Source organism: Typopeltis vanoorti, chromosome 1 (assembly GCF_054136105.1).
Source record: "Typopeltis vanoorti isolate ZY-2024b chromosome 1, IOZ_Tvanoo_1.0, whole genome shotgun sequence".
Taxonomy (NCBI): domain Eukaryota; kingdom Metazoa; phylum Arthropoda; class Arachnida; order Uropygi; family Thelyphonidae; genus Typopeltis; species Typopeltis vanoorti.
In genome coordinates, this window is record NC_143549.1 from 187810030 (window position 1) to 187833355 (window position 23326).

General features: G+C 36.7%; 1 protein-coding gene across 1 annotated transcript in view; it reads left to right on the top strand.

Annotated features, from left to right (window-relative positions):
• The window catches only part of LOC150110712 (uncharacterized), a 60983-nt gene that overhangs the window by 32420 nt on the left and 5237 nt on the right, over positions 1-23326 (top strand). Inside the window, exons 3-7 of the mRNA XM_090395863.1 lie at positions 2210-2281; positions 6433-6516; positions 14242-14310; positions 19289-19336; positions 22636-22710. Of these exons, the coding sequence (XP_090251989.1) occupies positions 2210-2281; positions 6433-6516; positions 14242-14310; positions 19289-19336; positions 22636-22710 (348 nt within the window). The remainder of the gene's footprint in view (positions 1-2209; positions 2282-6432; positions 6517-14241; positions 14311-19288; positions 19337-22635; positions 22711-23326) is intronic.

The window sequence follows — 23326 nt, forward strand, 5'->3', positions numbered from 1 at the left end:
ACTGCCATCTCTAAGAAATTGTAATTGCTGCCAACTGTCTCTTTTGACTCTCGAATGGTATCCCTCTCTCTTCTCGGCGACTGGGAGCTCTTCCAATAACTAAAACTGCTGCCAACTCTCTGCTTCAGGAATTTACATAGACTTTTCTCCTCTGGCTTGGGATCACCGAAATGCTTGGACGACTCGAAGCTTTCTCTCTGGCGGCGACTGGAAACAGGGAGCTCTGTCTGTAGCCTCTGGAAAACCCTCTCTCTGGCCTAGAAGTAGTCTCTCTAGCAACGTCTCGAACCAAGAAGCTCCCTATGCTTGGCTCTGTCTCTTTTTATTATGCCTTCTCTGAGACCTCGCACGAAGTTTGTAACTCCCAAAGAATTCAGCATGACTCCTTCATCTTCTTTCAAGTTCGGTCCGCTTTCTTTTGATTGCAAGTTGCCAGCCATCAGAAAATTGTTTGAACCTTTCTGACTGATTTCGGGGGTGTTTATGCACAGAGCTTGCGAGTCTTTCTCATACACACACAAAAAAAAATAGAGCTATTACATACAGTTCTGGCAGCAAAACATTGTCTTGTTTTTTAACACTGAAATATTCTTATTAAAGGAGTATATACAGTTAACTTCCAAGGGGTTATTTACAAAAATATCTAGTACAAAATATACAGAGACAAACAAGTTATTTTTACAACATTCTCATGGGACTTATGTAAAAAAATCAATGTAAAGTGCTTTGATATTTTTAAGCTACATCGAATTTTTACAGTATGATAGACTTTGTGTTTCCTAGGAGGGGGACCTCCCACGATGAGTCTTTTGACTCCTTGGAGGCCTAAATAATAATAATAAATTTGCAAAGGCTCATGATAAGATATTGTATAGAAATCTATTAAGTGAACTGGAACAAATGGAGATGGATCTGAACCCAGTGACATGGATAAGTGCCAGACATAAAAGAAAGGAAAAGGCAGATGTCTAGTGATGTATCACAGTGCTGTGAACTTTTACTTCTGCTTTATTTTGTATATTAGTAATACTGGAGATAATTTGATGTATAATATACAGCTGTTTGGTGATGATTTGCAGATGGGTATTGTAGTGGTAAATGAAAGATCCCTGCAGGATGATTTGAATTGCTCTGGGCAAATGATAATGGTTTCATTTTCAAAGTATAATGTTATGCTATGGGCTGAAAAGATACAAGCTGTGTGTACTGCAAGAAACTTACAATGCTAGGCAGGAAGTTGAAGTTCAGAAGACATATTGCAAAAGTTATCAAAACAGCACAAAGGATGGAGTAACTTAAGCATCAGACTTGGATTACACATTTCATTGTGACATAACATGATGAAATGTGTTATCTGAGATATCACTTTCAGATTAAGAAATCACAAGCTGTACTGCATTGATTGAACAGGTTGTAAGATACTGATAAGGCCAGAGATTTCGGAGGTAACTGTGGATAGGAGAAACTGAAGTTTAGAGGGCAAATTTTAAAAGTAGTCAAAACAATACATCCGATTACTTGGCTGTTGAAGAACACACTGGCAAGAAGGATAGGGAGATTATTATTCCTCTTTATTATTAGGGTTTAATAAAGCCACATCTAGACTGTTGTGTGCAGATCTTGTTCCTGGATTCTTGAGAGGGAAGTGTTGGAAAGAATCCAGAAGCAGTAGTGTCAAGACTAGATTTTTGCTGTGAGAATGGTGGAATGAGTTGCCAGAGGAGGTTGCAAGTGCTTTGTCAGTGAATGAGTTCAAGGAGAGTTATGTGTATTATGAGAATAATGTTAAATGTGGGCCTCCTGCAATGAGTCTTTGACTCTGTGGCTATAACTGCAAAAATGAGTCAGACTCATTGCAGTAGGCCCACATTTAACATTATTCTTATAATACACATACCTCTCCTTGCAACTCATTTACTGACAAAGCACTTGTAACTTCCTCTAGCAACCTATTCCACTGATTCACCATCCTCACAGGAAAAATCTAGTCCTTGTATACCTTTGAGGATAGATGATTTTGTGAGAATGATTATGATATCTGGTGTTAAATGATTTTTTTTCATTCTTTCACATGCTTATTCGGTGGTTCCTAGTTGTTGCTATTTTGAATAAACTCAGTATTCATAAGGTGAATATATTGCCTAAATATTAAAATTTTGCTAATAATTTAAGAGAAAGGTTATAATGAATTATCTACTTTTAATTTCAGACAGACAAAGAGAAAATCATTGGTGAGTGTTTGCAAGAAATCCCTCCACCTGCAGATGAACCAGTTAGTGGAGTAAGTAGAAAAAAAAACTGATATATTAAATTCTAGCTTTATACCTTTTAGGCATGTTTTGTAAAATGAATTTGAATAAAATTTAAGGAAATCTGGTAATTTAGGATCTTTTTAAAATTTGTGAAGTAATTTCAATTTTGGTTTCAGTTAGATCATTTGAGATGGTAAAATTAGGCAAAACAAAACTATGTTTATAACATATAAGAAAACTAATTGCTTTCTAAATGGTAGTACTTAATGAGCACAGTAGCAGCACCACCACTGTTAGAAAAGTTCTTGGAATATCAAAAATTTGCCATAGACATAATAGTTTAATAAATTTAGTTTAATCTTTTATCCAAGTGTGAGCAAACAAAGTTTGCACCTGAAAGTATCTTCAGGACTGGGGTAAGGTGGTACAACACCAGGGCAACTCATTGCAAAGGTGGAGCAAGCTACCAACATTCCTAACTCAGTATCTCCCATAATGCAAAACACATCTCCTTGCGGATATGTCTAATGTTATGCATTAAAGGAAGGGCCACAACCCAGACTAGTTTAGAAAAGGAAGGGCCACAACCCAGACTAGTTTAGACCTTTATTGAGGTCTCTTCAGTGGGAGCCAGGCCCAAGTGGAGATACCAGGCAGAAGCATTAGCAGGTCATCTCTACCTATAGGAGTTGCCAAATGGTGTGCCACCCTTTTTTAATAAATTACTCTGGATTTAGAGAAATAGACATAATAGTTCTTGCAAATGTGATAGTAGAAATTTTGACAACTGAAAATTCATCTGTGAACAATTGCAAAGTTTGTTATGGATAAATGTATTATGTGCTATAGTCTGCTGATGTGATATATATTTGGTCATATGCGAGTGGTGTTGTGTAGTAATTTTCAATATTACGAGGGTGGTCTGAAAGTTCTCGGCCTAACAATGAAAAAAAGAATTTATAATTTCAAAATTATTTTTATTTTTCAACATAATCTTGCCTTAAGACTAATATGTTTATTCCAGTGATGCTCCAATGCCATCATCTTGTCCCTGGTTCTCAGTAAGATCTACAAAATACCCTCTACAGCTGCAATCACCTCTTGATTCGAAGAAAAATGCCAACCAGCGAGGAAGAGTTTTAGTTTTGAGAAGAGACAGAAGTCAGAGGGAGCCAAATCTGGGGAATAGGGTGTATGTTCTAACAATTCATAGTGCAGATCCCTTAATTTTCCCATTGCCAAAACATCTTTATGGGCATGTGCATTTTGACTCGCCGGTCATACAATACCATATCGTGCACTTGATCAATGATTTCTGGTGATGTTACACTTTTTGGATGTCCTTCACGTGGATCATCTTCAAGGCTGGTATGGTCATGTTTAAACTCAGCAGCCCATTTCTTAATTGTCGAAAATGAAGGAGAAGAGTGCCCATAAACTTCTATTAACTTCGAATGAATTTCTTTTGACATTAAACCTTCTTTTACAAAGAATTTATAACTGCAGGATACTCAATTTTATCCATTTCAAGGGATAAAGACAACACTTTTGCTTCAGACAGCTGTATAAAACAAACTACTTGATAGAATGACTTGCAATTTCACATCGATGCTTATGACAGATGTACCAACTTAGGGGAAAAAAAAATCTTGCCAATAGTGTTGCCATTTATGCTTGAGGCTGAGAACTTTTCAGACCACCGTCGTGAGTTTAAGGCTTATTGAATTTGTTTTACAGCATCTTCATTCTTAAGTTTAACATCATGGAAGGCTACTATCACATACATAGCTCATTATACTGTGCCTTAAATTCATTCACATTCTCAGCAGTCTGAGGCAATGAGAATTAAAACTTGTTAAAGGAAAAAGTTTCGGAGCTGCTGTTGCATTATATTAATTTGAATTGAAACAGTGGAATAACCATTCTAAAGATGACGTTGAATTAGCAAGTTTTTTTTTTTAAATATATTTGCAAAATTTACATACACAGGTTATTATACATATATATTTACATGTACAGAATTGTGCAGATGAGGATAATTTTAAGCCAGCCGGCATGGATTTGTTAAAGGGTGCTCTTATTTTAGTAGCCTGGTTACCTTTTAGAATAGAGTAACAAAAGTAGTAGATGAAGGTAAGACACTCACTGTCATTTTTTTGATTTTTCCTGTCAAAGACATTTGACAGGATGCCACATGACAAGTTGATTTTTTAAATTGCATTATATGGGTTGGATATCAGGTTAGCGGATTGGTGATTAGCTCTCTAATAAATATCAGAGTTGTATATGGGGAAGCAGGCAGGTTACAAGTGGAGTTCCACAGGTTCAGTCCTGGGACCATTGCTGTTCCATCTTTTATGTCAATGATATTATCACAGGACTAAAGGGAGATGTTAAGTTGTTTGCAGATGATGTGAAGCTTGGGAGGGTTATTAGTAATAGTACTGATGTTTTGGCTCTTCTAGAGGATTTTAATAACCTATCCAGCTTATTCAAATCCTCTTCCAGAGGATTTGAATAAAACAGGTGGGCGCATGAATGGAGATATCAGTTTAATACAACTAAATGAGTTGTAAGAGTAAGGTTTTAAAATTTGGATTCACAGATGGGATGTTTCATACTCACTTGGCAGAGTTATACTGGAAGAAGTGGAGAAAGCAAGGGCTCTTAGGATGACTGTGGATAGAGATTTGAAGTTCTGATGACATATTGCAGATGTTGTGAAGACATATCAGAGAATTGCAGCAATGTTGTGAGGAAGTACATTGACCACAAGAGATAACAGTGTGCTGGTCATTTTGTATAAAGTTTTGATCAAACCACATCTGGATTTCTGCACTCAGATTGAAGAGGCAAATAACAAAAATGATGTCAGGACTGTACAGTGTTGATTATGAGGATAGACTGAGGGCATGCAGATTGCAGAGTTTGGTGGTTATAAGACAAATGGGGGGGGGGGGGGATTATGATCAAGAGATTTAAGCTGTTGAAGGGTTATTATTGTATTAACACTGAGGAGATTTTTCATATGATAGAATGAGGAAAAGGAACAAGGACAAGAGGCCATTCCTGGAAGCAGTAAAAGTGAAAGTAATTTTTTGCATGGAGAGTGGTAGGAGCATGGAATGCATTGCCTGTGGATGATTTTAAGGAGTGGTATGATAGACTTTGTGTTCACTAGCAACCTCTCTCAATGAGTCTTGTGACTCCATGGAATCAGGAAAAATAATACTATATATATTTGAAATATATGCCCTCCTGCAATAAGTTTCTCTGAATAATAATAATAATTGAAACGATTCCAATATTGTGGTAGCACATCTACTCTGGTGAATAGTGCTTGTCTTAGAACTGTTAGCCAATTGTATAAGTTAATTCTATTATTATTTTTTTTTTGTTTTTATGTTACTCCTACCAATGAAATTTGTAAATTTATAGTATGCTTCTTATCCCATCCAATACTCAAGCATTGAATGGGCTAAACATTTTTTTTTCCTGTTTATTTATTTTTTACATAATCTAGAAACATTGTTCTAGAGAACATAGAACTTTCAAGCCACTTCAGACCTCCAAAGAGCAGGGCAGTGGTCTTACACTGGATGATGAAATTCATCTTCCACCTGAAGTCAATCACAAATATTCATGCCCATGAAGGGAATTGAACCCACTGCTTGTTGGTTGGATAGCTAATACTAGCCACTCAACCAAATAAGCTGGTGATAAATTAGTAATAAACTAATTTTTCCTTTTTTTATTTTTAATTTTTTACATAGTGAGTATAGGTCACTAAATTTATGCCCTCACTCATTTCTTCCACATTCATACCGTTCACTCTTTGTTTGTCCAACTTCTACTGATACTTTGATTGATCACATCTGCCTGCTGGAAATTGAAAATTATCAATGGATTTATCCTCTCCCAAACAGATATGGCTAGCAGAATTTTAATTTCTTTCGTGGAATAAAATAGTTCTTTAGATATTCAAGATTTTATAATATCCTATTTTTGTGATAAATAGGAAATATTCAGTAGCATTCAGTTTTTGAAATGGTAATATATTGCCATTTAGGTGGAGAAAGACTGCTCACACCTATCAAGCATTTTGAAATTTTATTCCTCTTGCTCATAGATTATCTCCAGTCAATGGAAAATGTAATTGTCCTTTTTTTTTTTCCCCCAGGAAGAAGCTGAGAAACGCCGAAGGGACCAGATTGCAAAGCATCAGGAAGATGTTACTACTTGTGCATTAAAGAAAGAGAAATGGGTATGTTTATATACACAGAAGTCTATTATTCTACCTATTTAAATTAAGAAATTAAAGTACAAGTGAATAAGGAAAAGCATTTCTTTCATTAGCTAAATCTATGACGAGTCTTTTGCATAATTTTTAGACCCCCCCCCTCAAATAATTCTTTCAATGTATATGAATTTATGAAATTCTTAACATAGCAGTTGCAGACTACAGTTTAAATGAGTTGATGGAATTTATCTATAAAAATAATCATAAAGAACACGTAATATACACTGCTTGGGAAAAAAAAAGTCAATAGACATCGTGGTGTTAGGAAAAGTCATGGCACCCACCTTAATGAGATGTAGGACCTCCTTTTGCTGCAGTGACTACAGCAATCCTACAGGACATACTATCCACAAGTGTACAATAGTGATCAATGGGAATTTTGGACCATTCTTCCTGTAGGCATGTCCTAGACTGATGTGAGGCAGACATCTCTCAACCTCACCTGATGCTCCAATTCATCCCAGACATGTTCAATAGGATTGAGATCAGGGCTGTGTGGAGGCCAGTCAAGTGTGGTGATGTGCATGTCCACAAACCATGCAGTTACAGCAACAACCTTATGACATAGTGCATTGTCTTGCTGAAAGAGATAAGTTTCATAGAAAAGATTTGCATTGCATTGAATTGTCTACAGTGTTCAGATACCTCTCAGTTCAATATTCGTGGCACCACTAACAGAGGTCCAAAGTTGAACCAGAAAAAAACTGGACCACGGCATCACACTCTCGCCTCTGAATTTCATAGTTGGGGTTATGTACTCTGGTAAGAGATGTTCACTGGGCATCAGCCACACCCCTACCTGTCCTTCTACTTGGTAAAGGGTGTAGCATGATTTGTTGCTCCATAATATAGCTTTTCAAGCTTCTGCACACTGCTGTACACGCTCTTTGCACCACCGAAGACGACTATGCATGTTCGTGCGGATAATGTGGAGCTTGCATATTGCAGTCCTACTATGGAAACCCATGTTGTGAGCCTCTGTTCCAGTTGTTGCCTGACACATCAACCTGTCAGCCGATGAATGGTGGTTTTTTACATGTTATCTTTAGTAGGACCCTATGGTCACTTTTGGCAGACGTGACCATATGGTGCTATGTTCCAGTGTGGCTGAATTTGCAGTTGACTCCTTTGTGCTTCCATCTTAGTATTGTATCACTGATTGTTGACTTGAGATGGCCTAATTTGTCAACAGTTTGCCAAACAGATAGTCTTGAAATATGGCATCTGATCACAATGTCTCTCCATCCATCAAACTCAGTCAGTTCCCTTCTCAAGCTATTTCACCAGGACACAGTTGCATTGACTTGGTAGCATCATATTCCTTTCATGACAGGGGCAGCTCATAGTAAAGATGGAGTCATCTCTGATCACTATCCTTAGTATTTCCCATAATGTAAAACACATCTCCTAGCAGACATGTATGATGTTATACATGTATGGGGAAAGGGTCGCTACCCAGACTGGTTTCGACCTTTGTTCAGGTCTCATCAGTGGGAGCCAGACCCAGATGTAAATATTCAGGTTGAAGTGATGAAGAACTTAAACTTTACCATACGAGTTGCTAAAAAAGGTGTCGCATCGCAGTGGGGTCTGGCTCTCACTGACGAGATCTCAACAAAGGTCGAAACCGGTCTGGGTAGTGAACCCCCATAATGTATAGCATCATACATCTCCACTAGGAGATGTGCTTTACATTATGGGAAATGCTAAGGATAGTGATCAGACCTTACTCCACCTTTATTCTGAGTTGCCCCTGTCATGAAAGGTTTGCTTACGCTTGGATCCGCCAAAACTTTTATAGTTTCTATATTTGGCAAGAAACTCGTAGTTTATCTATTCGGCTTTGAAATAATGTTGGATGCAATATCCATTTAATTTGATTGCCAAAGTGAAGACTTTTGGCTCTTTATTTCAGTATATTCCTCCAATTTATACTAGCTACAAATATGTGACAAGCATAGCACAATGCACCTTGTCCATGGGGGGGGGGTTGTCTGACTTCTTTCCAAGCAGTGTATTACTATTATCACTAGATTGAAAAGGAGTCATAAAAGGACCCATTGTAAAGCTCGCATCAGCTTCATTTCATAGAGGTTAGTCTCTCTGCCTTATGAGTGAGGAGAAAAGAATTGAATTTCTTGAAGAAGGTCCGTGCTTCCTAACCTGAGATTGGTTATTATCAACAGACCTCCATTGAGTCGAGACTCGTTAATGGAGGTCCTACTCTCACATTCACAGCTTATCATACTTCTACTTCAATATACTCACTGTTCCTGCATTCACCATAATCTCAGGCAATAACATTTCAGTCACCCCCCACTCTCCATGCAAAAAATTCTACTTCGCATCCCCCTTGTTCACATTCACCTTACCAACGTATGTCTCGATCATTTCTTCCTTTATCCAACTAAGCCTTGTAATTTTTGCATTCTCTCAATCTGTCCTCATATTCTGCATTCCAGAGACCAGAAAACAACTTAGACAATAATCTCTGAACCTGCTCCATCTCATCCTTTTACCTAAAACCTGGTAACCAAATCTGTACACAGCGATCAAAGCCTTCTAGAATGGAATCAAAACATCCTTACTTCTGCAAGTCAGTGTTTTCTGCATTATTCCAATAATCTGTTGTGTTATCCTTACAATTTTAGCAAAATGTTCATGAAATTTCAAGTCTCTATCCAACACAAACCCCAGATCTTTCATCTTCTCCACCTCCTCCTCTAAAATATCCCTATCAATCCTATAGTCTGCATTCCATCTTTGCTTCCCAAAGTTTAAAACCTCGCACTTTGCAACATTAAACTAACATCCCCTTACACTCGCCCATTGAGACAGTCTATTTTGTCCTCTTACAAAGCTACAACATCTTCTCTACTTCTCATAACTCTCCCCAACTTGGCATCATCTACAAACAACAGTATATTACCATTTAAGTACTTTCTTATGTCATTTACATACAAATTAAACAAAACGGACTCCTAAGGCATGCCACTAGTGACTTTCCTCTTCTGGGATATCACTCCCCCATACAGAACCTGCTCACACTAATCTACTATCCAACTCCATCTGCTCCAGTGTAACTAGTTTGTTATGTAGAATCTATTGAAAACCTTTGCAAAATTTAAATATACTATAGTATTATGCATCCCCCTTGTCCAATGTATTTGTTACCATGTTATGATAAGTTGATTACTCCTGACATTGCTGAATCTGGTATGACTTCTTTACAACCCACCATCCTGCAGTGTTTTAAGGTATCATAGTGCTTCTTGTTTCTTTCCCATTTATAAATGTATTGCATATATATGCAGATGTTTTTAATCACAATTACAGCCATAAAATGTTATAAAATTATAGAATAATTGTATGGGCTATGGATTAGATATTCTGGAAACCCTGCTCCAGAGACAAACATGGTTCTGTGCTGCTTCAGGCCTCAAGTAGATTTTTTTTGAATGTGAATCCCATCTACAAAGACTGTTAAGTTCATATGACTTTAGTATTAGTACCATGGGATGGGCTAAGGGTTAGATAATCCAGAAATCCTGGTGAAAGGTTTTTTCACTTGGTCAATGTAAATTATATTTGACAGATTATATTTGCCCTTAATTCTTTAGCCAAGTGTAAGCAAACAAAGTTTGCATGTGAAATACCTTCATGACTAGGCTACTTGTATATAGAGACTGTTGACTTTGCATCAGTTGCTTCAATACCCTATAATGCAAAAACATTATGGTAAGGGCTGCCATCCATACTGGTTTCTGATCTTGATTGAGATCTTGTCAGTGGACACCAGACCCAAGAAGATACCAAGTTGGAATCAGCGAAGAATTGATATTTCATGGTGATAAGGATATGTTAAAAAGGATCCAGAGAAGAAAGGTGGTCAGTGGTCTTTGGAACGTGGAATAGTAGGACACATTGAGAGAATGTAAATTACAAAGCCTTGTGAATAGGAGGAGGAGGAGAGATATGATTGAGATATATAAGCTAGTCAGTGGTTGTTATCAAGTTGACATGGAAGAGATTTTTTTATAGAATGGGAGGGGGGGGTAAAACGAGGCCATCTATGGAAACTGTATAAGAAGGGAGTTAGCAGAGGAGTGAGGAGAAGGTTCTTTGCATGGAGAGTGATTGGTGAGTGGAATGCATTGCCTGAGTGTTGTGAATGTAGACACATTGAATCAATTTAAAGCATGGTTGGATGAGCCTTTTGCGTGATAGTGTATACCTCCCATGATGAGTCACTGACTTCGTAGAGGTCAGATGTTAATAATAATAATTTTCTATGTACAAGTAGTAAAAGGTGTAACACATCATTAAAATACTCTGGATCAGAGATATCTGTATAAAATTTCACTTTCATAAAGTAAACTTTGCTTACACTTGAATAAAAATACAAATATATATATGTATAAAGTATTTTTACCTTGGGTATAAATATGTTAAAGATACCAAGCAATTTTAAACCTGGTTTTACTCCATTTCCCAAGTAAGCAAACAGACTAAAAGTCAAGTTTGCGCCTGCAATTGATGCAAGTCTAACTGATCCCACAGGTAGTGCAGGATCAGGGCAACTCGTGGCAAAGGTGGAACAAGCTCCGATCACTAATCTTAATATTTACCCTTAATGCCAAAACACATCTCTAAGAAGGGGATGTATGATGTTTTGTATTAAAGGCAAGGGGCCACTACCCAGACCGGTTTCGACCTTTATTGAGGTCTCGTCAGTGGGAGCTAGGCTAGAAATAGAAATACCAAGATTTAGCAATACAGAGCTTGTAAGTATTTCGCCAAAACCAGGTTTAAAAATTGCTTGGTATCTTTAACATATTTATACCCAAGGTAAAAATACTTTATACATTTATATCTCCTCCAGAGATTTTTATTTAATAAGGTTAAAACACCTTATGGTAACTTGTTTTGGCGAAATACTTACAAGCTCTTTATTGCTAAATCTTGGTATTTCTAGCCTAGCTCCCACTGACGAGACCTCAATAAAGGTCGAAACCGGTCTAGGTAGTGGCCCCCTGCCTTTAATACAAAACATCATACATCCCCTTTTTAGAGATGTGTTTTGGCATTAAGGGTAAATATTAAGATTAGTGATCGGAGCTTGTTCCACCTTTGCCACGAGTTGCCCTGATCCTGCACTACCTGTGGGATCAGTTAGACTTGCATCAATTGCAGGTGCAAACTTGACTTTTAGTCTGTTTGCTTACTTGGGAAATGGAGTAAAACCAGGTTTAAAATTGCTTGGTATCTTTAACACACACACACACACACATATATATATTATACCTACAAGTTGGTAACCCCTTACCAACTTGTAGGTCTCTATCATATCTCCCCTCTTCCTTCTCTCCACTAGACTCTGCAAATTACATCTTTTCAATCTTTCCTCATACTCGACATTCCAGAGGTCAGAAACTACCTTAGTCAGTCGCCTTTGGACCCTTTCCAACATCTCTTCATCCTTCTGAAAACCAGGTGACCAAATCTGGGCACAATAGTCCATGAGTGGCCTAATCAAAGCCTTATACAATGGAACAAGAATCTCCCTACTTCTACACGTCAGTGTCCTCCTCATCATTCCCAGAAGTCTTTGTGTTGTCATCACAATTTTGGCGATGTGTCCCCTAAATTTTAGATCCTTATCCACTATCACTCCCAGATCTCTTATTTCCTCTACTTCCAACAATATATTCTCACCAAGCATAAATTCTGCATCCCATCTTTGTTTTCCAAATTTTAAAACCTTACATTTTGCAACATTGAACTCACATCCCCATTTGCTTGCCCAATCACTCAATTTATTCAAGTCTTCTTGCAAGGCCACAACATCTTCACTGCTCTTTATGGTTCGTCCCAACTTTGCATCATCTGCAGACAACTGAATATCTCCATCCAAATCTTTACCAATATCATTAATATACAAGTTAAATAGTAATGGCCCTAAAACAGATCCCTGAGGCACTCCACTAGTGACTTTCCTTTTCCTGGATATTGCACCCCCATACACAACTTGTTCATACCTATCAGATAGCCAGTCTCCAATCCAATGCACTAATCTAATATCCAACCCCATCTGCTCTAGTTTGACTGTCAACTTATCATGAGGTACTCTATCAAAAGCTTTTGCGAAATCCAAGTATATTACTGTGTATCCTTCTCCTCTGTCCAAGGAAGCAGTCACTTTATTGTAATAAGTAAGTAGATTACTAAAACACGACCTCCCTTTAGCAAATCCATGCTGTCCATCAAAGATAATACCATTGTTGTCAACCCAACTCTGGATCCTAGTTCTCACAAGCTTCTCCAACAACTTAACCACAACACCTGACACACAGATAGGCCTATGCACTAATCTAATATCCAACCCCATCTGCTTGTCTGATGGGGTTGGATATCAGATTAGTGCATAAGCTATAAGTTGATAGTTTGACTGTCAACTTATCATGAGGTACTCTATCAAAAGCCTAGTTTGATCACCTCCTTTATGAAGTGGCACAATCTTGCCCTCCTTCCACTCCTTAAGAACTTGACCAAGTGCAAGACTCATATTAAAAAAAATATGTCAAGGTAGGTGTCAACTCCCTGGCACATTCCTTCAGAATACGTGGTGATATATTATCAAGTCTCACAGCCTTATTTACATCTAGTTTACTCAACTCCTGAAACACCTCTTGTCCACTTAGTCAGTCTCTCCTCCCCATCATCAACTGCTCTGTCTCTCCATGAAGTCACATTCACAAGATTGAAAGATCTTTATGAACTGCTCATTAAGTATCTCCACCACACATTCTGCAACAGCTGTCTTTATATCATTTTCTCCAATCAATGTCATCCTTCCATAATCATTCTTTCTTTTGCTGGCTACATATCAAAAGAACTCCCTAGGATTCTTTTTGGCTTCATTAGCTAATTGTTGTTCATACCTCTCTTTAGCTACTCTCACCAACCAAGTCGCCCTCCTTGCCTGGTCTTTGTAGACCTCATGGAATTGGTTATTTCCACTTCTCTTATGCTGCCTCCACAATGCCCTTTTTCTCTGTATTGCATGCTTAATCTCTTTATTCATCTATCTCACACATACCTTATTTAACCTTCTCACCCTTGTAATACATTTAGACATTGCATCTACTAGATAGTTTTTGAAAATTCCCCAAGCTGCATTGATCTGTTTTCCAGTTAACTCCTCATTCCACGCTACACCCACAAGCTGTCTCCTGAGCTCTTCATAACCCCCCCCCTTGTAATTCCACATATACCCTTTTCTCACTGGGGGTCCTTGCACTGCTGGCAACCACCCAGGTAATCACCTCATGGTCACTCTTGCCAATTGGTGGATGATTTGACACCTCATTTATAATTACATCCTCTGATGAGATGACCAACTCCAAGACCCTTAATCCTTGTGTGCCCTCTGTTACATATTCTTTACGAAAAGTTGAAAAAAAAAACACAAAGCAAATGATGTCAGAAATTAGCTTTTTTGCTTGAATTGTGAGTTTACCAATTATATTGTGTATATGTGTTTTTATGTGGATCTAGTATACAGTAAATTAAATTTGAATAAAAATGTTTTATAAATAACTGGAAGACAAATGCAATAAATTTTATTGTACACTTTATTTTTTTGATTTGTTTTTAAAAGTCTGGATTTTTTTTTTTTTTTTGTTTCAGTTTAAGGAAGATGGAAAATATGACTTCACTAGAGCCAGAAATGAAATCCTAAGCAAAAAACTTGGTGAAGTGAGTATAAGTGTATTTGCTGGTATATATTTCTCTATCAAAAAATGTGAGTTAGATTGAATTACTGACTATATATTCATAACTTCTGTTGTCAATGATCATGGCACATAGGTAAGTGAAAAATATTAATAATACAAGTATTTTAATAAGACCAGCATGATGAGTTGCTTCTTATCTAATCTACTGGTCTTATTGGTGAAAGTTTTAAGTATATGCTAATCCGAGTAATTAGAAATCCGAACCATAAAGACGGGAATGAAATTTGTTGATGTTTGGAGTAAAGTCATTATGCACTGAGAATATGATCAAGATCAGGTATACAAAAGCATTATCCAATATGTTATGCATTCAAAACAGGCTATGATGAATAGTATAATGATATGATATGAGAATTAAAGGTTTGAATTAAAAATGGAATGGAGATCCATGGATGATAATAAGCAGAGGAAGACCAAGGAAGAGGTAGTGAGATGAGGCTTGAAAATAGGGTGCAGTGCAATAACTGAGGAGAAAAATGGAGAAAATTGTTGGAGGCCTTTGTTTAGCAATGGAGGATGGACAAGAAAACATTAAAAAGCTAAACAGCTTAACTTTAAAACTGAAAAACCTAACACAAGCCAAGGAGGCATGTGGTTAGGTTGGTTTTCTTTTAAGACAGAAAAATATGAATATTGCAGTTGAAATCATGAGGTAAAAGAAACAGTTCTAGAAAAGAAATCATATTGAAAGTTTCTAGCAAGTAAGGATATACATTTTTCTCTGTTCATCCCTTAGGATATACAGAGAAAAATGTCTGGCAGAAAAAAGATCGGCATCTAGGTAGACTGATATAGTTAGTAGTGCTGTAGAAGAGTGAAATATACAATCTTATACAATATAATATACAATATTTTAAACCAGACCGATGACAGATTAATTTAGAAGATTGTTGATAGGACCTACTAATAATGTAAACCTAATTATATTGCATCACCATAGTATCCTGTATCTTGTCCTCGCCCTCACTGCCTTGAAGATATCAGGATCTGATTATTGTTATGGACATGTCCAGAATGTTAGTTTATTAATGGCTAAGGAACAGGTTTTCGTATCAAAATTTTGATCTGCATATTAGTTATGTATTTTGTCAATTAATTTTCCTTGGATCTAACAAGTGTTGCTTTACCAATGTTAGGTATATAACATTTGCACTTGATCATATATTTTAAACAAAGTGAGTCCTGTTGTTTTTTGTGTCTTTAGCTGTGGATTCAAATCCTACTATGGAAGAGATATTTCTATATGTACTTAAGTGGCAGAAGATTTCAAAGACCAGTGTTAGACCACTCTCCTGCTTATTGGAGACCTGAAGTAGTTTGAAAAAGTATTAATTTTTAGTCTCTATAGCAGGCACCCACCCCAATACTAAGGTAATACTAAGTTCACAACCTTTTTGGACAAGATTGTTATTAAAAACCCTCCTAATTTTCAATGGTGGCAGGAATGATATTTCATATGTTTTAAGAAAAAGATGTGTTATTAAATTTTGTGTAAGGTTTGGAAAAAGTGGTTAAGAGATGTTATGAATGCCTACAGAGCAGAAGCATTTCAAAATCAAAAGGGGGGGGGTCCTCTCTGGTAGATGTTCCTGCTGCAGACCTGACTCTCTATTCTCTTCATTGAGAGAACTGTTCATTTGTTGAAGGAAAACAGAAATTATTATGAGAATTGTTTTATAGTTTAAATGTGTTTATAAAGGATTTGCCACACATGTTATAGTCAGTTAAACATGAACTCTGTGTGCATGCAGAAGATAGGTTGCCCATCATCTTATTGATGACCAGAAATGAATGCAAGTGAAACTTTGCCAGAGAAATCTGACTCCTATTGGGAGAGAAAAATTTCTGAAGAACCAATAATCTGTCATGATAACTATCATGTGTACTGAAAGATAAAAACTTGCCAACACAGCATCGTTGTTTGTAAAAGTGGTGCTGATATTTTATTTCTTGGGAAAAAAAAAAAATTTATTCCAAAAACATGATTTTTCAGCACTGAGTAACTCGGAAGGAAACTCAAATTGGTGAATATTATGCAAAAACACCTGAGACTCATTGTCAATGTATTAAAAAAAACACATTCTGCTTCAAGATGGTGTCATCAACTTATCAAATGTGCAATGAAGGCACTGGCAGCTCTCGGTGGAATATCTAGTGCACCCATATGACAATGTTGTTCTCATCCTGTGTGATTTCTGATTTGGAAATGACTTAAGGATAAAAACATTCTGTTCTGATGCAGAAGTGATGAACTGCTACTCCTTCCAAAGTTTGAAACATGCTTTATGTTTGAAAAGCAGGAGCAAATTGAAAAAAAAAATTTAACATCTTCATGTTATTCATTATCTGAGGTATTCTCAGATAACTCTTTTCAGACATGTTTTATACATCAAAGCTATTGAGTCAGCCACACCATCAGGTGTTATTCAACTAAGAATATTGAAATATATACAATCTTTAATGATGCCTCTTCAGCACAGCTGGAATACCATGTGCCCTTTAGAATGAATCTGATTTCAAATCGTGCGAAAGATGAGAGGAACTTCCGTGACAATGAAAAGCTAGTCTCAACATACAGGTGGCAGGGATTTCTTCTTGTCAACTTTCACTCCTGCAAAACAGGTAAACCAACTAGAGAATATGGGGGGTGGGTTTATGAAGCCAGTGTATTGTCTATTAATTGAATTCTTCTGGCTAGTTTGCTTCTTTAGTAGGATGAAAAAATTAGAGTTTAAAGGAGGAAAAGCTCTTTCTGATATCTCAACTGATATGTGACCTAGCAAACAGAGCAGATTGAAGTGAGAGAATTTAAATGTCATAGTTACTAGGTGGTAACTGGCCATTTGGCCTAATACATAAATGGACTGAATTGGTTAGCGTTACTGTTGAAGCGACTAAGACTATGTGGCCATTGTATTGTCTGTCAGTTCAATGTTCTCTGGCCAGTCTATTTTATCCAATGAAAAATCCAAGTTTTTGGAGGGGGGGAACCCTGCTGTCTCCATATAAGACTAGCTATTCATTGTTAGTTGAAAATTCTTTAGAAGTATCTTGCATCCTAGACAGTATTCAAACTCAGGTTTTTACAACATTGAAGAACATACGTTGCAGTATTCTCATGGCTGTTATGAAGATGTGAATGGAACATCAGATAGAGATGAGACATAATATAACAGGTCTATAAAAATTAACTACAGTTTTTCAATTTTTTTAACATTTCAACTGCACACACACTTAATGCAATACTTTTTAATTAGCACATTATTTTTTCCAAATTTCACATTAAAGATGGGCTTTCTCAAACAAAAAGGAAATGCTTGTTAAATTAAAAATACATGCACAATTAAATACAGTATCAGTGGTGTGTGAACAAGAGAGGAGCTTGATGTGTTTCTTGAAAAGGCAAAGGTTTCAGTCTTTGAGGAAAACAGATAAATGGCATGAAAGAGGAGAAATAAGTTTGTTAAGTTATATGCTGGACTAGCTTAAAACCTGTCTCTTTCTCACAATATAAAGATTATAGTAATGCTATTACATTCCCTATATTTGGGTCACTTCAGAAAAAATAGCCAGAACTTTAAAGAAATACAATCTCTGCACTGATTTCAAACATCACTTCAAGCTGGCTTCCCTTCTTTGCCCTCCTAACAATCCACTTCCTCTTCTCTCTATTTTAGGTGTTTACAAGGTTCCTTTTTTTTTTTTTTTTTGCAACTTATCGTATTATGGTCAGACTGGGAGATCTACTGACATCTGCCTAGAAGAATACAAAAAATACATCTGCTGCTGCAACTATGGTCAGTTAGGTCTAGCAGACCATGCCTTGTGGATACTTTGCACAGAATCAGATGGAAGAAATCCATCATAATAAATGCAAACTTAACTTTTTTTAGAATCAGTAGCAGATTTAAAAAATTGCCTAATCTTGAATATGGCTGTATAAAATTTCTCAAGGTCAGGAAACTTTAATTCTTAGGCCTCTTGCCCAGCATCTAAGGCTAGCCAACAGCACCCACAGAGGGCACCCCTCATATGACTTTAGTTTCCATTTAGTCTAATTTCATTTCTTCCACAAGAAGTGGAAGAAATGAAATTAGTGTGTGTTATTACATGTACTCCATGCGTCTTATTACAATTTTAACATTGTATTCCTGACGATGTCTCTTTAGACTGAGACAAAATATTGAAATGATTAAACCTTCTGCTGTATTATTTCATTAAATTGTAACATGAGACTACCAGCAGAGTAGGTTTTAAGCTGGTCAGAGAGCTGCTTACTTTCTTAGTCTCACAAGAAAGTGCAGGAATGATACAGTTCAGTAGAACACTGTCCATAGAAGAGACATAAAGCAGAAACCAAACATCTCAGAGTGTCTGTGAGAGCGAGCGAGAGTGTTATCAATTAATGTCCTCTTCTCATCTGTTAGCAGTTGTAACATGTGAGAAGTAATATCTTGAGCAGAAAAGTATATCAAGTTTTTTGGATGCTGAGTAAGCTATAGGCATGTGTTCGTGCCAGGAGATGTTAGATGTGTAAGCCAGCCTAAGAAAAATCTGATTCTGTGAATTGTGAGAGATACAAGGACTGTGATTTGGCAGTGCTGAAGTTCACTAAGTTATCTTTATCCCACTGAAGGAAAGTGAAAAGATCAGAGTTAAAGACATTGGCTATAGCTTTCTGAGGACAGAAAGCCACAGTGACAACTGAAAGGAAACTGGCAACTTAGACCCCCCCCAAGGGGGGGGGTTAAATAGGCTGAATGTAGGCTTGTTTTCATAGTGTTGTCTGAAAGTTGGATCATTCATAGTTAGCAAATGACTAACATAAGCATAAAAGTTTATTATATACACAATGATGGCATTTAAAATACCCTTTCTATATACTATATAATAAAGATATTTTATTTCACTGGTTAACATACATATTTATTCTATTTTAGGTTGAGAGTGCAGTCCTTCAACAACATGAAGAATGTCAAAAAGAAGCTGTAAGTAAAATCTTATGAAGATTGATTTATTTTAATTAATTATTAACAAAATTTAATATACAGTTAGTTAGAGAACTGTATATATCTTTGCACTTCAACTAAATTATTAAGCAATGGTTTGGTATCACTTTACCTCAATTCTTTCCAATTTCTATTATACAATGCTTTTAGGCTTGAGGACAATGGTTCTGGAAAGTAAACACTTGTTTGTTTCTGGGTATATGTATTAATACAATATTTTGACATCTCCAAGGAGGAACCCAAATAGTCCACTGTAGCATGGAAACTAGGCAATTTTTTATTGCCTAGTTTTCAGGACTATTATCCTGCTTTCTGAAAGTTTGAAGTAGCTCACAAAAAAAGAAAAAAAAAAAAGAATTTGGTGTCTATAGAGCAGAGTTCATGGATTACCTATCCCTCCAGTCCATCTCTAGTACTAAATGTGCTTTAATTTTACACATTTATGTGAGTAGATTAACATTAAAGGAGCCAGTTGATTCATTAAGAAATATGTCATGGTTCACAATGCTTATTACATCATCATCAATATCCTCATCAGTTTCCTGATGTGTAGCCCAAGGGGTGATCAGGTTACTATGACAGCACTACATGATTAAGTTTACATTATTAATTTCCTATCAACAGTTTTCCTCCAAATCAATCTGTTATTTGTGAATACTCCAATATTGCCATATCTAACATTTTGTACTTCTAAGGCACTTCTGACTGAATCAATCCACCAAGACCTTGGTCTTCTTCTGGGTCTCTTTCCTGCCATCTTGGCATCAACCACCTGTTCTGCTAACCTTTCCTCACCCATTCTATTTAAGTGGCAATACCACCTTAGGTTAGCTCTGCTGACACATTCTTGAATGCTAATAATGTCAAGTTCCTTTCTAATAACTTCATTTTTAATAAGATTCTGCAATTGATGCCATCAGTTCACTCTCCTAATTTTTCTCAGAACCCCCCTAATCTGTGGTCTCTAGTCTAAGTACTTTATTTCTAGCTCAACTCTCCAATCCATAACTTGGTTTTAAGTTATGAATCTGAGTTTTTTTTTAACACCGTCTTGTATATTGCTAGTTTGGTGTTTTGGCTAATTTCTCTTTCATTCCATATCAATTTACTCAGCTGGTTACCCACCATACCAGCTTGGTTAATCTGTTGTCTAGTTTCAGATTTAACTTGCCATTTTCACTCAAAACTGTGCTTAAATAGCTGAAACATTTTGATCTGAAAAAATCACCATGGTATTCTTATTTTTTTCTATCCTTACAGACAACTCCAGTTGGCATGAAATCTCATCATGTTGTACCATCATGTGCATTTTTGATTTAAGCTAATAGAGAGGACAGTTTAAGCAAAAAGAGAGTACAAATTGCCAACCCATCCTTGTTTGTTCAGTACCAAGCAGATACCTACTATACTTCACCATGTGAAGGTGAGGATTGGACATTAGGTCAGAAGCCTCAGTAGGTTCTCTGCATTCCTGAAAGGCAATGTTGAAATTTACTCCCAGTTATTTGCTTTGACCTTTAAGTGACCCCACTGCTTATTACAATAGCTTAAATTTATTCATCATCACTCTCTCTGATAATACATTCTGCTCATTCACTGCAAGAAAAATCTGTTTCTCTACTCTAGTCTTTGCTAGCCACACTACTTAAAGGGATCACTTTTTTCATTCCACTTTCTTCATCACTTGGAGAAAAACACACACAAGAAAATCTCATCTTTCTGTCCAGAAAAATTCCTTCACCAGCTTATGTTTTCTGTTATTATCTACCAGCCTATTTATCAAATGCTGCAACTTACTTTCTCTTAATCTCTTCTCATGATTGACATTCCTGGTCCTGATAGCATATTTTGTTTTCTGTTTTATCCACCATTTCCATTTCTGAAAGTGTAGGACTAAAGTGCTGAGACCAATGCAACCAGATATAGTAGTCTAAATGTAGGTGGCTAAGTAGTGATAAGGAAGAAAATGCATCCTTCATAAAGTGATGCAATACCTTCCTTTCTTTACTTCTGAGAATTGCAGAAATCCTCTGTTGAAGTTACTATTTCTGTAACATGTCCTATTCACCGAACTTCAACTTTTCTCTCTCTCTCTTTCCTCACTATTATGCTTTCAATATCCTGGAGTATAGTCTCACCAAGGTAATGCAGTCTGTAATCTTTTCAACCTGAAAGTTCTAACTTGATGGTAACACTGAACTCATCATATGTTATGCTTTCGCGCAGACCTACACATTTTACTGTGTAAGCTTCCGTAACCAATAATCCCGCGGAATAGGTTAGTTGCGCCTTATTCCCAGTGGTATTCCATGTTTGTCGAAGTGTGTGTTCATGGGGCCGGTTTGCCTGCTTTGTGGGAGGAGATAAACTGGGGGAAAAAACCGTGCTGTCCATTCCCAAGACTGGCCAACTTGGTTATGGCTGAGGAAGATCCTTGAGCTCCTCACGTCTCTGACGGGAATCAAACCTAGGACACTCCTTTCCCAGGCATATGGTTGTGAAGCGCACAGCCACTAGGCTAACTGCGTGGACACTAAACTCAGTTTTTCGCAGCCCAATACTGGATGTTCAGCTTCTCCTGATAGGGTTTTATATTGGTTGGTTTTTACTCCTAACTTTTGACATTAGCAAACAACTGTATCTTTCTTTAAACCATCTATATTCCAACTATCCCAGTTTTTGTAATAACCTGCAATGCAATATTCTGTTAAAGGTGTCATTTTAAAGAGCTTATATTCTTTTGAACTGTATTTCAATAGCCCCCCTCCTTCCCCATTGGAAAGCATATGAATAATGGATACCCTGGTAGAGCAGCATCCATGGAGGTACCTATAGAAATGACAGAGCTGAAATATTCCATCTGTCAGTGGTTGAAGTGAGTCAGAGAGAGAGAGAGATGATCTTTCTCTCACACCAAAACTACATGGTGATAACTTTCTCCATTATTTGGAGAGGACTAAGCTGAGGGCAGTAGTTTGATAGTAGACTATAATAAAATTAGTTTAATCTTTTATCCAAGTGTGAGCAAACAAAGTTTGCGCCTGAAAGTATCTTCAGGACTGGGATAAGGTGGTACAACACCAGATAAATCGTTGCAAAGTGGGGAATTGGGAACATGTTATGGATTTATTATATCTTAGGATTGAGACAGATAGTTATCTCTCATATAATCCTGTCCTCTTCTCACACTTCTAAAGCAATCATAAGTGTGTTTATAAATGTTGGAAGTTATATTAAATATGTTCTTAAAGCAAAAATGTTTTTTTTTTTTTTTCCAGATTGAAAAATTTCCCAATGAAAATGTTTCCCAAGTACAGCTATATCAAGGATGTATGGATTTCCATATTTCTCAGGTAATATATTCCTTTTCAATAACTTAATTATATTTGCACTATATAATATAATAAATGCAGAAATTATTGACTTTTTTTTTTAATATGCTGAGCCCATAAATGATAACTTGGTTGGCCAAGCTATACTTCATACTTCTAATGGAATAACATTCCTAATACTGTGGGGGAGTTTTTGGTATTGAGACCACATAATAATAAAAATAAACGATTAAAAACCTGACAAGTTTCGTACGAGGGTGGTCTGAAAAGTTCTCGGCCTAACAATGAAAAAACGAATTTATAATTTCAAAATTATTTTTATTTTTCAACATAATGTCAATTAAGACTAATACATTTATTCCAGCAATGCTTCAAAACCACTATCCCGTCCCTGTGGTGGTTCTCAGTAAGATTTGCAAAATACCCCTCTACAGCTGCAATCACCTCTTGATTCAAAGAAAAACTCTGACCAGCGAGAAAGAGTTTTAGTTTTGGGAAGAAACAGAAGTCAGAGGGAGCCAAATCTGGGGAATAGGGTGGATGTTCCAACAATTCATAGTGCATAATTTCCATAATTTTTATATTGCCAAAACACTTTTGTAGGCAGGTGCATTGTCCTGATAAAAGATGATTTTAT